Source organism: Tupaia chinensis, unplaced genomic scaffold (assembly GCF_000334495.1).
Source record: "Tupaia chinensis unplaced genomic scaffold, TupChi_1.0 Scaffold000312_2, whole genome shotgun sequence".
In the NCBI taxonomy this organism is placed as follows: domain Eukaryota; kingdom Metazoa; phylum Chordata; class Mammalia; order Scandentia; family Tupaiidae; genus Tupaia; species Tupaia belangeri.
In genome coordinates, this window is record NW_006159805.1 from 745,116 (window position 1) to 759,315 (window position 14,200).

A 14,200-nucleotide genomic window follows, 5' to 3' on the forward strand; every position below is an offset into this window, starting at 1 on the left:
GGGGGATTTCTCGCTTTCTGTCTCTCTGTCTCTCTCTGTCTTTCTGGTGAGGGCATGCACCCTATAGCAAAAACCTCTCCAAAGAAAAAGAAAAAAGAAAAAGATTATAGGCCAAGGCCATGAAGCTACTGAAATCGAAAGTAAGAGAGCTATATTTTTCATTGAGTTCCAAGCATCCACTAGAGCCCATCTAACTCTTTTGCTTACCCATCACACTTGTTCCTCCCTCTTGCTTTTTTTCTACTTAGCCTAGATTTCAAGTGAGGCAGAAAATCTTCATCGAGACAAATCTGGGACCCTTTTTAAGAAATCTGACTTGGTAATTTTTTAAATATTGTTTATTCTCTCCTTTGAGCTTCCATATAATAAATCAGAGACATAACTCTATCCCAAAAGTCTTTTTAAAAAGAACTATTAACTTAATTTTATTAGTTATTACTTTTTTTTTTTAATTTGACCAGAGAGAGACAGGAAAAGAGAGAGAGGGAAAGTGGGAAAGCAAGCCACAGGTCTGGGACTCAAACCACAGTTGGCCATGTGGTAGACCAATACCTTAACCACCATGTCACCTGCCAGCTCCAACCCAAGAGTCTTTATAATCAGCATGTAATTTGGTTCTTTTGTACCTTATTCCTGTCACCAGAGGAAGACCAGAGGGAGAAGGACTTCACCTTGTAATATCCTCTCATATTTCTGAGCATAAACAATTTCACTAAAAGGCAAATATTGAGTGACAGGTTACAAACTCTTACTTCACCAATTCTAACCTGTATTACATGACATAAACACTGCCTTGGTACAAGCAGATGGCGTAATGGTTACATCACTGTAGTCAACTGCAGTTTGAGTCCCAGAACACAGAGTTTAAAACTCATGCCAGGCGTGTGTGTGTGTGTGTGTGTGTGTGCACGCGCGCGTGTGTGTGTGTGTATGCGCGCGCGCGTGAGCGAGTGTGTGTGTGCCCAAAATACCAAGAAGAGAATGGAGAAGAAGGGATTGCAGCATGGACATCCCTCCAGGGAGATGATTTCTTGCTTTCTGTCTCTCTCTGGGGAGCACACGTACCCTATAGCAAAAATCTCTTTAAAAATAAATAATTTAATTAAAATCAAATAAACACATTGCCTTTGCCCATTAGCTTCTTCACTTATGTCATTTATGGTAGATGGAGAGATAATAGCCAACCATGGCCAGTAACCTAGTTTGAATTCATGTACCCTTCATTCTCTGGGTACACTATGTTCATGTCTAAAAACCTGTGGTTTCAGCTCACATTTAAACCTTTTTCATTTGAGAAGCCAACATACTTCAGCAGTTCTTCACTCACCTACTTTAAATGCAGAGATTTTCTTTTTACTTTTTAAATTAAAACAAATTGGATTGAAGAGATTTTTGCCACAGAGCATGTGCATTTGCTGGAGAAACAGAGAGAATCTCCCCCCGGGGAGATGGCCACACCACAATCCCTTCTTCATTCCCCTCTCGGGATTTTGGGCACTCATGTACACATGCCCGATATGAGTTTCAAGCCACCAGGTCCTGGACTTGAACCACAGTTGACCCTGTGGTAATCCAACAATGTAACCACTACGCTATCTGCTGGCCTCTAACTTTTTAAAAAGAACCTATCTTTGCCCTTGACAGAGACTTGGCACACTATGATCTTTCCCCTAACCTTCCAGCCACCCATGATCTAGAAGTGTCTGGCATGCTCCGGGCAACCCAGGATACGAACCTGGGGCCTTCCCATATGGCTCCAGTATTATAAAATGGTGCCCTATAACCCACATTGGCTGGGCCAGTTATGCTTTCGAAGATTGAAAGTTGATTCAATTGATTTGGGATTTGAAATGCAAATTAAATAAAGTCATTATTGCCCCCAAATATACTATTACCTCTATTTTAAATTTTGTTTTAAAATTGCAGATGACTTTCAAGTCTACGGTGACATCTATTCAGTACATTATGTTGCACTGGTAACTAAAAAAAATAGTATTTTTTAAATTGCTGCTTTTTTTTATTTTAAAACATTAAGAAAAATATTAGGTGGATGGGCTGGCCCTGTAGCCTAGTGGTTAAGGATGTCCAAAATCCAGACAAGATGGAGAAATGGAAGAGAGAAGATTGTGGCATGCCCACATCCCATTGGGAGATGCTTTCCCCCCTCTTTTCTTTCTCTGTCTCTCTGTCACTCTCTGGGAGCACACATGCCCTTTGACTGTATACACACACACACACAGTGGAATCATATAAAATCTACATTTTTGAGGGCCAGTAGGTAGTATGGTGGTTAAGGCACTAGATTTTCGCATGGCTGACAATGGTTCGACTCCCAAACCCAGCGGTTTGAAAATCACCACCGTGTATGTATGTATGTGCCCCAAATCCAAGAGGACAGTGGAGAAGACGGGACTGTGGTGTGGTCATTGACTGCTAGGAAGTGATTTCTCACTTCCCTCTGTGTGTGTGTGTATCTCCAACAAGTGCATGGTCCCTATGTCAAAAGAGAAAAAGAAAATAAAATCTACACTTTTGTAGGTAAAAACTGCTGAATATTGACAATTTCATCTGACTCAACTATATAGCATTAAATGAGACCAATATTCTACCTCTTAATTAGCAGTTATTAATATTTTTGTCATAGATATTTCCACTCACTTTTTAAAATAAAATAAGTCATTAAAGCTAAAGTCTCCTTTATGACCACTCCAAACCCATGGCTTTCTCCACCTCCAGAGGTGATATATCTGAGTTTTCTAGGTATTTTCTCATCATTTTACCTATTTGTACCAAGATGTAAATCCAATTATTTTTTACATTTGACATTTTTATTTTAAAATATTTAATTTACAACTAAAAATTGCACATGTTCAAAGTAATATCCCCATTTTTAAAAAATTTGCCAGAGGGTGTATGCACTCACCAGAGAGAGAGAACATGAAAAAATACCCCGTATGTGGGATTGTTACACTGCAATCCCTTCTCTTCCAATTCTCCCTTTTTTAAGGATTTTAGGCATGCACACACATGCCTGGCATGTTTCTCAAACTGCTGGGTCTGGGGCTCAAACCATGTAGTCAGCTCTGTGGGAATCCAGTTACCTCAACCACTAGGCAACCAGCTGACCCCACATTCTCCTTTTTAATTCTATGTTTAACCTCCTCCTCTTAATCTCAATTTTCACACCCACCAAGAAGAAAATGTACTATTTTAGATGTATCTATTTTCCTTTTTTCATGAGGTTAATAAATTAATAAATTAAGGACGAAATGCAGAAAGAATGAAATAACCTCTAAATAAGCTCAAGGATACATGGTGAGATAACATACAAACCAAATCAGAAAAGGAAACATTTTCTTTTCCGTAGTGCCAACTACAGCAGACAAATAAGACTCTCAATATTTAAAAAATCAAAGTTGGAAAGAACATTACACTTGGCCCACATTCGTCTATTTGATCCTAGTGGTGTTGGAACTCCTTTGCAAACTCGTTCATAGTATTCATTTATTTGAAGTAGTGTCGCATCAACTACTTCTCCAGACTACGTAATTAGAAATTCTTTACCCTTTTCTCAATCAATGTCCAAGTTATAATATATACAAGATTTTTAAAGCTTCTTTGTTTAAATCCTGAATTAATTTATGTACTCATAATTTGTTTCCCAACTGAAGCTAATCTCTATAATATTTTAATTGGGTGGTAAAATCCATTTTTGTGACTGTGACATATTTGAATGTTGAATAATTGTATTCCAGTACGCTTTCCCTCTTTGTTAGTTTGCTTTATCCTTCCTACATTTGTATTGCAGCCTTGCCTCACATTAATAAATGTGCTATGAGGATATTATAATCGCTTTTAGCAAAGAGAGATTTCTGCATGAAATATTTTTATGACTTCTCAATATGGCAAATTTAGGCATTAAAGTAAATCTCTCTGTCACAATTAATGTTTAATCTAGATTTTTGTAATACTAATAGACATACGTTAGGCTGCATTTATTAAAATAAATGCCATTTTCCCCAGGGGTTCACGGTTACTGTGGTACATCTCAATACTCTGATGGTCTAACAGCTCTCCTAGCTGTTGGTTATTCCTTTATCTAATGGCTGTTGGTACCATTGAGCTTCCTTGCATGAAATATTATCTCTTCTCATTGCATTTGATGGAGTTTAGAATGACCAAGGAAGGACTAGTAGTTCAAAATATGTTGACAATCTACAAACCTGAGCTAAATTTGATCAATAATGACATATCATTTCTTGGGAACCAGCAGTTAGCATAATGGCTACGTCACTGGATTCCCACGTAGTCGACCGCAGTTCGCGTCCCGGACCCGGTGGCTTAAAACACCGGGCGCGTGTGCGTGTGTGCCCAAGATCCCGAGAGGAGAATGAAGGAGAAGGGATTGTGGCATGACCACAATTCTCGCTTTCTGTCTCTCTGTCTCTCTCTGTCTGTCTGGCGAGTGCACGTGCCCTATAGCAAAGAAACCTCTCCAAAAATAATAATAATAATGACATATCATTTCTTAAAATAAGTCTTCCAGTTTAATAACTACCGCCCCTATCTCTCTCTCTTTTCTATCTTCATTGAAAGTTCTGGCTTTTAAACTTTATTTGACTGGAAGTCATCCAAACCATTTTGAAAAGTTGGCAGATTCTAGAAACTATACTGGGAAAAATAAGTCTATAAAGCTTCCGACTTCATTAAATAAAATATTAAAATGAATGGAAACACAGAGATCATCTAGTGTTATGTAATAGAAACCCAGTATGTGCTGTATATGTCATTTAAGATATTCTAGCAGCCAATTAAAAATGTAAAAGGAAATAGGCAAAGTTAGTTTTAATAATATATCTTAGAGATCGGCAGGGGACATGGTGGTTAAAGTGTTAGACTCCCAAATGGCTGACTACAGTTCAAGTCCCAGACTTTGAAACTTGCTGTCTCACTCCCTCCTACCCCCTCTGTCTCTATCATCAAGTTTAAAATAATATTAATAGTAATAATAATAAATAAAATTAAATAAATCATTCTTTAAAAATAATATAATCTTAGCCCAATACATCTAAAATGTTATTGTCTCAATATACAATCAATATAGAAACATCAATGAGATATTTTACATTCTGTTTCTGTACGAAGGCTTGGAAATCCAGTGTTTCACACTTCCAGCTCATCTCAGTGTGGATTAGCTATGTTACAAATGCTCAACAGCAACATGTGGATAGGGCTCTGATGACCTTGACAATTACCTGATTTTCATAAATGGAGAACATATATCAAAAGGACAAATGACATATCCAGGGTATAGCTAGCTGGTGCCAGAACCAGATCTAAGTCTAATACCCTGACTTCTAGTTCAGCTCTGGTAAGAAGACACACAGTGGTAGAATTAGGTCTAGGACTGCAATGAGAATGTGAACACACATTCAAGATCATCCGAATCAGTTTTGTATGAGCATCTACTATTTTCTAGACATTATCTTAATACCTTATGACTTAGTTCTTAAAACAGCCTTACGGGACAGAGTGATAACCAACCTTTGACGTGCCCAAGCTTAGATTTAAGACCAGTTCTGTCTTATCCCAAAGATGGGGCTCTTTTTCATGCATCCCAATGCCTTTTTCTTTTTCCTTTTTTTTCTTCCTTTTTTTTTTTTTATTTTTTTTATTTTGCTATAGGGCACATACCTTTATGAGAGAGAGAGAGAAATCACTCTCCAGTGGAGGATGACCACACCACAATCCCTTCTCCTCCAATCTTCTTTTGGAATTTGGGCATGCACCCAGCATGATTTTCAAACCACCATATCTGGGACTCAGAGCATGCAGCTGACCATGTGGGATCCAGTGCCTTAACCTCCACACCACCTGCTGTTCCTCAATGCCCTCTGCCTCTAATCCAAGATACTCTAAGTCTATGACTCCAGTTGTGACCTAAAGACAAGCAGCATGCATGTCCAGAAGCTTGTTAGAAATGCACTCTTGATTGCCACTCCAGATCTACAGACTGATTTTATCAAGATCCCAGGTGATTCATATAAAAATATAGTCGAGAAAATACAAACTTCTCTATGAATTAAAAGAAATTTCTTGGAAAATAGATTTCTACTCTGTCAGGTACATAGTGGATAATAAGAAATACCTTTTGGATTTAATTAAAACATAAGAATAGAAGAGCTAGCTCTTTAAAAAAAGAATAAGGGATCCAGCAGGTAGAGTAGTGTTTTGGATTCCCACATGGCCCAGTACCTTTTGGATTTAATTAAAACATAAGAATAAAAGAGCTAGCTCTTTTAAAAAAGAATAAGGGATCCAGCAGGTAGAATAGTGTGCTGGATTCCCACATGGCCCGGTATGGTTCAAGTCCTCAATCTGGCAGATTGAAATTCACACCAGGCATGTGTGTATGCTTGCTCAAAATCCTGGGAAGAGAATGGAAAAGGGATTGCAGTGTGGCCATCCCCCAGGGAGGTGATTTCTCACTTTCCCTCTCACTATCTCTGTCTCTCCAGTGAGCGCACATACTTTATGGGGAAAAACAATAACAACACAGCTTTAAAGAGAAACAAGAATAGAATTTTCAGTTGAAAACAAGTCTCCAGAATGAAATCTTAAAACTATAAAGTGGCTTATCTCCCATCATAAACATCTGCCTCCTCTCTTAATCTCTTCTACACTTTTTATGTTATAGGCATGTGAACCTTTCTTCCACCAAATTCATTGAGTGTGATGGGAATATTAGTTTCAGTCAAAATGTTACACAGGAAAGAGCAGTACAAGGGTTTTCTTACCACACAAAAAAGCAATGCATCAGCCTAATAGAATTGTCAAGATATGCAGTTCCTGCAGGATTTGCAGCTCACCATGTTCTGGCTCCCACGAGCTCTGTCCATTTCTTGAAAGGGTGCCCTAGCTGAAATGTCTCTGGTGTTCCTAAAAGTGGCTCTTGCTATGGAGTCAAAGGTTAATTGTATATTTATGCCGTACTTCTTCAATCACATTTTCGGTGTTTTCCTCACGCACCGTGCGTAGTGCCTTTCATTCTTCCTTTCATTCAACATGAAGATGTTAATTAAGCAGGTGTTAATAAGTCTAAACGTTTTGGATGGAAAGTAAATAATGTGAGCAGCACAGGTCTTCTCCACAAGGTTGAGTCCATGGGAGCCCTATTTAGTGAGGCGTTTTTCCCCTCTTTTCCATTTCTTACCTCAGTGGGGCATTGCTGGCTATTTTTGTCCTTTAGAAAACAGCAGCGTAATGTATAATAGCAAGACTTCTAACCAATATTTCATTGTGTCGTACAGGGACCGCGCAAGCTGTGTGTTAAGGAGATGAACAGTGGCATGGCGAAAAAGCAGGCCTGGCTTATAAAGAACAAAATCAAGGCTTTTTATGCTGCGGTGGCAGCAGACTGTTTCAGAGATGGCGTCCGAAGTCTCCTTCAGGTAATGCTGGCATTGAGGGAATGAATGAGCACAGAGGCAAAAGACAATTACCCCTCCATGTTAATGAAGCTCCCCCAGTGCCTGGTGGTAGTTAGGCAGCCCAGCATCAGAGATCAGTGCAGATGGTTAAGGAATTCATTTCAAATTCCTGGGGATAGGCAAAGCTAGAACAAAAGCAGGGAAGTTCTATTACAATGAACTATGAATGATATGCTGGAAATAGAAAATGAGGTTGCCTTTGGCCACCAGCATACATTCTGTCCCCATACTTATTGAAATGCAAATTTGTTCTGGTGGTTGACGACATTCAGGATCCTATTAAAACTTCAAACTATTTTTGCATCTCATACTGCATATAGCAATGCTCAAGTCAGGCATTCTTTTCCTTTTTTTTTTTCTTTTGCAAATGGTGTGAGGGCAGCTGCTAGACTCAACTAAATAAATGCATAGTGATCTGGGCATAAAATCGCCCTATCATTCTGAATTATTGCCGGAATGTTGATAAAATGTAATCATCTCAATAGCTCATTATTGAAGTTTACAGTTTCCTGCCCTTTTTTCTTTATTCTTTCGTTTTTCCTCACCTTTCTCACTTCTTCTACTGTAAGTACATGGAATCTTCCAGTAGTTCTGATGATAATTTACAGTTCCAGAGAATCCCTAAAACAATCTAAAAGATCCTTAACAATGATAAAATGTGGCTTTCTAAGCATTTTGGCTTTAATATGACTGAAAGTCTCAATTTTATATATATACAAAATGGTGCATCTGCTTTCAAGATTTGCAATACTTAGGGACCAGCAGTTAGCGTAATGGCTATGTCGCTGGACTCCCATGTAGTTGACTGCAGTTCAAGTCCCGGACCTGGTGGCTTAAAACTCACACCAGGTGCGTGTACGTGCGTGCCCAAGATCCCAAGAGGAGAAGGGATTGCAGTGTGCCATCCCCCCTGGAGGGTGATTTCTTGCTTTTTGTCTCTCTGTCTCTGTCTGTCTGATGAGCGCACACGCCCTATGGCAAAAACCTCTCAAAAAAAAAAAAAAAAGAAGATTTGCAATACTTAGAAGTGTCGAATTCAGGCCTGCATCCAGGTAGTACTGATGCTTATGCAGACAGAAAAGAAAAAAAAAAAAAATTGGGTAAATTGTAATATTTTGGAGATTAAGAGTATTTGATGTTTTCCTGTCTTTAATATCCCTGAAAATCACTTGCAAAGTACCTGCACATTCAGAGAAACCACTTCCAAAGGCCAATTACCCACAATAAGCCTCTTTTCATTTTCATTATTAATTTGGTAAGCCATAGCAATAGGTGTTACTGGGGACCAGTAGATGCTGTAATGATTACATTGCTGGACTCCTATATAGTCGACCACGGCTCAAGTCCCAGACTGGGTGACTTAAGACACACCGAGCTCGTGTGCATGTGTGCCCAAGATCCCAAGAAGAGAATGGAGGAAAAGGAGTTGCAGCATGACCATATCCCCTAGGAGGTGATTCCTTGCTTTCTGTCTCTCTGTCTCTCCGGTAACTGCACATGCTCTAGAGCAAAAATCTCTTTAAAAAAGAAGAAAGAAATAGGTGTTATTGTATGATGCTGATTTTCCTTCCGAAGTGAGGTACTTTTCATTAGCTTTTTGGTTAACTATGTTGGGAAGGTTACACATTTAATATATAATAATCACAGAAGACTTGAAAAGTAATTAAAATATTTTAATCAGGAATAAAAATATAGAATAAGAGAACCAGCAGTTAGTGTAATGGCTATGTCGCTGGACTCCCACGTAGTCGACCGCGGTTCGCGTCCCGGACTCGGTGGCTTCAAACTCATGCCAGGTGCGTGTGCGTGCATGCCCAAGATCCCGAGAGGAGAATGGAGGTGAAGGGATTGCGGTGTGACCATCCCCTCTGGGGGGTGATTTCTCGCTTTCTGTCTCTATGTCTCTCTCTGTCTGTCTGGCGAGTGCACGCACCCTATAGTGAAAATCTCTCAAAAAAAAATATATATATATAGAATAAGAGCTGGGAAAGAAAATACATAGGTATGGAACAGAATTCTTATATTACTCCAGAAGAAATGCTAAAAAAAATTTAAATATGCACAAATCCACATGATCTCTTTTAAGTAAATGTAAATTACAGAGGGGTCATAGCCAAAGGGTAAGACAGAATGGTATTAAAGGGAAATACTACCAGTTGCACCATTTTGGATCATTTTTTTTTTGAATCTAGGAAGTTATAGTGCAAATTACCACATCCCCTAATTCTAGTTGTGGAAAATACTATCTTCACACGGCCACACATCTGCCAAAGGCCAAATGATGGCCCCACGGAGCTGTTGGGTTACTGTGCATTCTAGGAGTGATTTAACAAATGTGTTGGAGGGAAAGTTTATCTCAAGAACACTCCCTCCACTTTATCTAATTCTACTTCCTACTGTCCCCTCTAAAACGTCCAGTTCTGGTCATTTTTTTTTTCACTATTCTCAAGCCCCAAATGGCCTTCTTTCACTCCCACTGCTGTCCTTATCTTTAGTCTTCACTTAACCTTCTAGACTCAGAATAAATGCCATCTCTCCCATGAAGCCATCCATGAGTCCTCAGCTGCAATTCACATTGCGTGTGTGTGTGTGAATATTCACACCTCCATATGAGTTCCTACTGCATTTGTGCTTACATTAGAATTATTTGTGTACATCTTGTCTACTCCACCGTATTCTAAGTTCCCTAAGGCCAAAACATACGCCTCAGTACTCTCCCACAGTACCTACAATAGCACTTTGCAATTAATAGCTGCTTGCTAATATTACCAAATTAAATTTGATTAACTGGAAGCCATGTCCCATCATCTAATTGGGGGGAAGTAAAATTTCTGATATGAAAAATGACTATTAATGACACTGTCCTGTAAGAGGATTCAATTTTGGAAACATAGTTCAGTCACTTGTCAATAAATAATATCAGTAGAGATAGCAGTGATCCTTGTACATAAGAACTTTCCAAACACGGATTTTATTGTTAATGACATTATGGCTATAACAGGTGGAAATGAGCTTTGAACCACTAAGTTACAACATGCATACCAACAGTTAAGCCTACCCTCACTTGATTTTAAATTATTGAACCATTTTAATGAGTGTGTCAGAAGAAATGCAAATGACTGCTAATTTAGAAAAGCTACATTTCTGTCATCTAAAATCCATTTATGGCTGAGATGATTTAGAACTAATCTTTCTATTTTATGCTTGGGTACGGGCATGAAGGACATGCACTAAAATGTAATCTAATCTGCAGAATCTTCAGAACATTACTTCAGTGCTCTTTCGACATTATTTTTCATTTGCCGTAGTAGTTCCGCAGTTCGGTAAGGATTGCCCATGTGTTTATGTCCTCTGTTTAGGCCTCAGGCTTAGGAAGAATGAAACCAAACACTCTGGTGATTGGGTATAAAAAAAACTGGAGGAAAGCTCCCTTGACAGAGATTGAGAACTACGTGGGAATCATACAGTAAGTGATGACTTTCAAGACGTGTTCTTGTTTATAAAGCATTAACCAGGGCAGTCCATAACACGTACTCATATAACACTGTTGTGCCAGATTCAATTGCTTGAGAAAAGCACATTCTCCTGGTACTCTGAATTTTCCACCAAAGTGGAAAAATACTGCCAATAATAGAACTTGAGGGAGTCAGAATGTCAGAAGAGGCAGGGGGGGGGAACCAGCAGTTAGCATAATAGCTATGTCGCTGGACTCCCACGTAGTTGACTGCGGTTCGCGTCCCAGACCCAGTGGCTTAAAACTCACACCGGGCATGTGTGCGTGCATGCCCAAGATCCTGAGAGGAGAATGGAGGAGAAGGGATTGCGGCATGACCATCCCCCATGGGGGGTGATTTCTCGCTTTCTGTCTCTATGTCTGTCTGTCTGGCGAGCGCACGCGCCCTATAGCAAAAATCCTCTCCAAAAAAAAAAAAGAAAAAAGAAGAGGCAGGGTGGGAGAAACATCAGTGTCAAAGAAAAAGGTAGATGTTTAGATCTACAACCTCAAAATCTGTTTACAAGATTCAAAGCAAAGGACAGCTAGGCAAGGAAAGGTTGGCTGGTATGCCCAGTTTGGTCATTGTCTTTGGACCCTGCAATAAAGTATTCACTATCCCCAGAGTCCCACATGGCCCTCTGCTGAGAGGTGCTTCAGCTACCAGGTGTAGAAGCATTGGTTCATAAGCTACCAGGTGTAGAAGCATTGGTTCATACACAGAATGTGAGTTTTAGACAGCACGTGACATATAATAGTTAAATATTAGAAGAGTCTTAGTGTAGAGGTAAACAGGGATACATCTTAAAGAACTAGCTAGCTCTCCAAAATAAACCTTTAGAAGAAAAAAAAAAGAACTAGCTAGCACCAAGCTAATGTTCAAAAAAACAAGAAAGAACTAGCTAGCACCAAGCTAATGTTTTCAATATGATTTTTCTCATTTAATAACACAAGTAGACTTTGAAGTAAGTACTGTTACCGTTCTCATTTTCCAAGTGAAGACAGACATCAAATGCTAACTAACATGACGGGGGCCAACAAGTAGTGTGGTAGTTATAGTGCTGGACTGCTACATGGTCTATCTACCACAGTTTAAGTCCTGGATCTGGCAGCTGAAAACCATTCCAGGCACATGTGCACGTGTGCCCTAAAACCCAAGAGGCAAATGGAAGAGAGGGGATTGGAACGTGGCCATCTACCCTGTGCACGGGAGCAGTGATTTCTCACTTTCCCTCTCTCTGTCTCTCTCTGGCAAGCACAAGTGCCTATGGCGAAAACCTAACCAAAAATAAATAAATAAATAAAATAAAATAACATGAAGAAAAAAAAACAAAAATAACAGAGGTGCTAAAATTCCAACTCAGGACTATCTAAATTCAAAGTTCAAATTCATGACTGCAATGCAAAGTTGCCTTCAAAAGTATATACATGACCCAAGTATTACTTGACTTCTTGGTTCTTTTTTTGAATAAGAGAAGATGAATTTTACATATATGGAGAGACACAGTGTGGAAAATAAAGCCTATCTTCTATGCTAGAAAATACTTTAACCAGGCTCAAGAGGAGCGGTGGTAGCTATGTCTGCCAGCCATGTTTCGTGTCAACATCTCTGGAAATGGAAGGTTTTCTGTGTCTAGGATCCAGCTGCCCCCTGATATCATGCCACAGGGTAGAGAACATGGCCTGAGAGGTATAGTCACACTTAAAAGTCTATACTACAGGGCTCGTTGTGGTCCGGTGGTTATCATAGCCAGATTCCACGTGGCTGAAGAGGTGGTTGGAATCCCAGCCTGGAGCTTAAAAGATACTCCAGTTCATGTGCATGCATGCCCTAAACCCGACAGGATGGAGAAATGGAACAAAGAGGATTACAACATGACCACGTCCTGTGGGAGGGTGCTTTTCCCTCTCTGTATCTTCCTCTCTCCCTTTGTCTCTCTCTGGTGAGTGCTTGCACTCTCTGGCTTATAAAAAAAATTTCAGGGACCAGCAGTTGGCGAAATGGCTGTGTCACTGAACTCCCATGTAGCCGACCATGGTTTGAGTCTCGGACCTGGTGGGTTAAAGTCATGCCGGATGCATGTGCGTGCGTGCCCAAGATCCTGAGAGGAGAATGGAGGAGAAGGGATTGCAGAGTGGTCATCCGCCCTGCAGGGTGATTTCTCACTTTCTGTCTCTCTGTCTCTCTCTGTCTTTCTGGCAAGCGCACGCACCGTGTAGCAAAAACCTCTCCAAAAATAAATAAATAAATAAAGTTTATACTATAAAAGAAAGAAATTCTCAATTCTCACCCCTTCAAGAAGAATATATGCTTAGTATTTCTTATACCAAGCATTGAGAAAGTGAGAAAACTATTTCCTCTGCCCCTCGTTATAATGAGCATCACAATTATCAGTATTTGGGGCAGATTTATGCTATATAATTACAAACATATTCTTAGTTCCATTGCAAAAAGCATAAGAAAACAATGTTCATCTTCTGAAATTATATGCACTACTGACCAAACAGAAATTCACTTACCAGTCTTTCTACTGTGAAGAACCTGTATATTAAATACGTCGTGTTTCCCAGACACAGAGCTGGGATTTCATGTGCCACCACGTGGCTCCCACTGCCACTGTAAGTTCAGTAGGCTAAGGCTAACCCAGGTGATCAGTGGGAGTTGTACCAGGCTGGGCCATGAACATCTCAGTACATTTAGAATCACAGTCAGTTGCTGACCACACATTCTTGCAAAGGGATTAGATTTGTCCTCTGTTACCCAGATTCTTCAGTAAAATCTTCTCTTCATCACAGGAAACAGAAGAGGTGGGGGGAGGCGTGGCAGGTGGTGTTGTGGTTAAGGGTGCTGGATTCCCACATGGTCAACCTTGGTTCGAGTCCTGGACCTGGTGACTTGCTTTCTCACTTTCCCTTTCTCTCTCTCTCTGTCTCTGTCTCTCTGTCTCTCGCTGGTCAAATTTTTTTTAAAAACTACAAATAGGATTAAGTAAATAAGTAAGTCTTTAAAAAAAGAAAAGAAGAGCTGGAGGGGGAAAAATAAGCAAATAGAACAAAATGTGTAAATCTTTTTATTTCCCCCCGAGAGGTTTTCGCTATAGGGCACGTGCGCTCGCCAGACAGACAGAGAGAGACATAGAGACAGAAAGCGAGAAATCACCCCCCAGGGGGGATGGTCATGCCGCAATCCCTTCTCCTCCATTCTCCTCTCGGGATC

General features: G+C 39.9%; 1 protein-coding gene across 5 annotated transcripts in view; it reads left to right on the top strand.

Moving 5' to 3' along the window:
- Positions 1–14,200, top strand: part of SLC12A1 (solute carrier family 12 member 1) — a 109,329-nt gene that overhangs the window by 58,262 nt on the left and 36,867 nt on the right. For all 5 annotated transcript variants that reach the window (XM_006151073.2, XM_006151072.2, XM_006151071.2 and 2 more), the window contains 2 exons: positions 7,311–7,451; positions 10,850–10,956. In XM_006151073.2, coding sequence (XP_006151135.1) covers positions 7,311–7,451; positions 10,850–10,956 — 248 coding nt within the window. The remainder of the gene's footprint in view (positions 1–7,310; positions 7,452–10,849; positions 10,957–14,200) is intronic.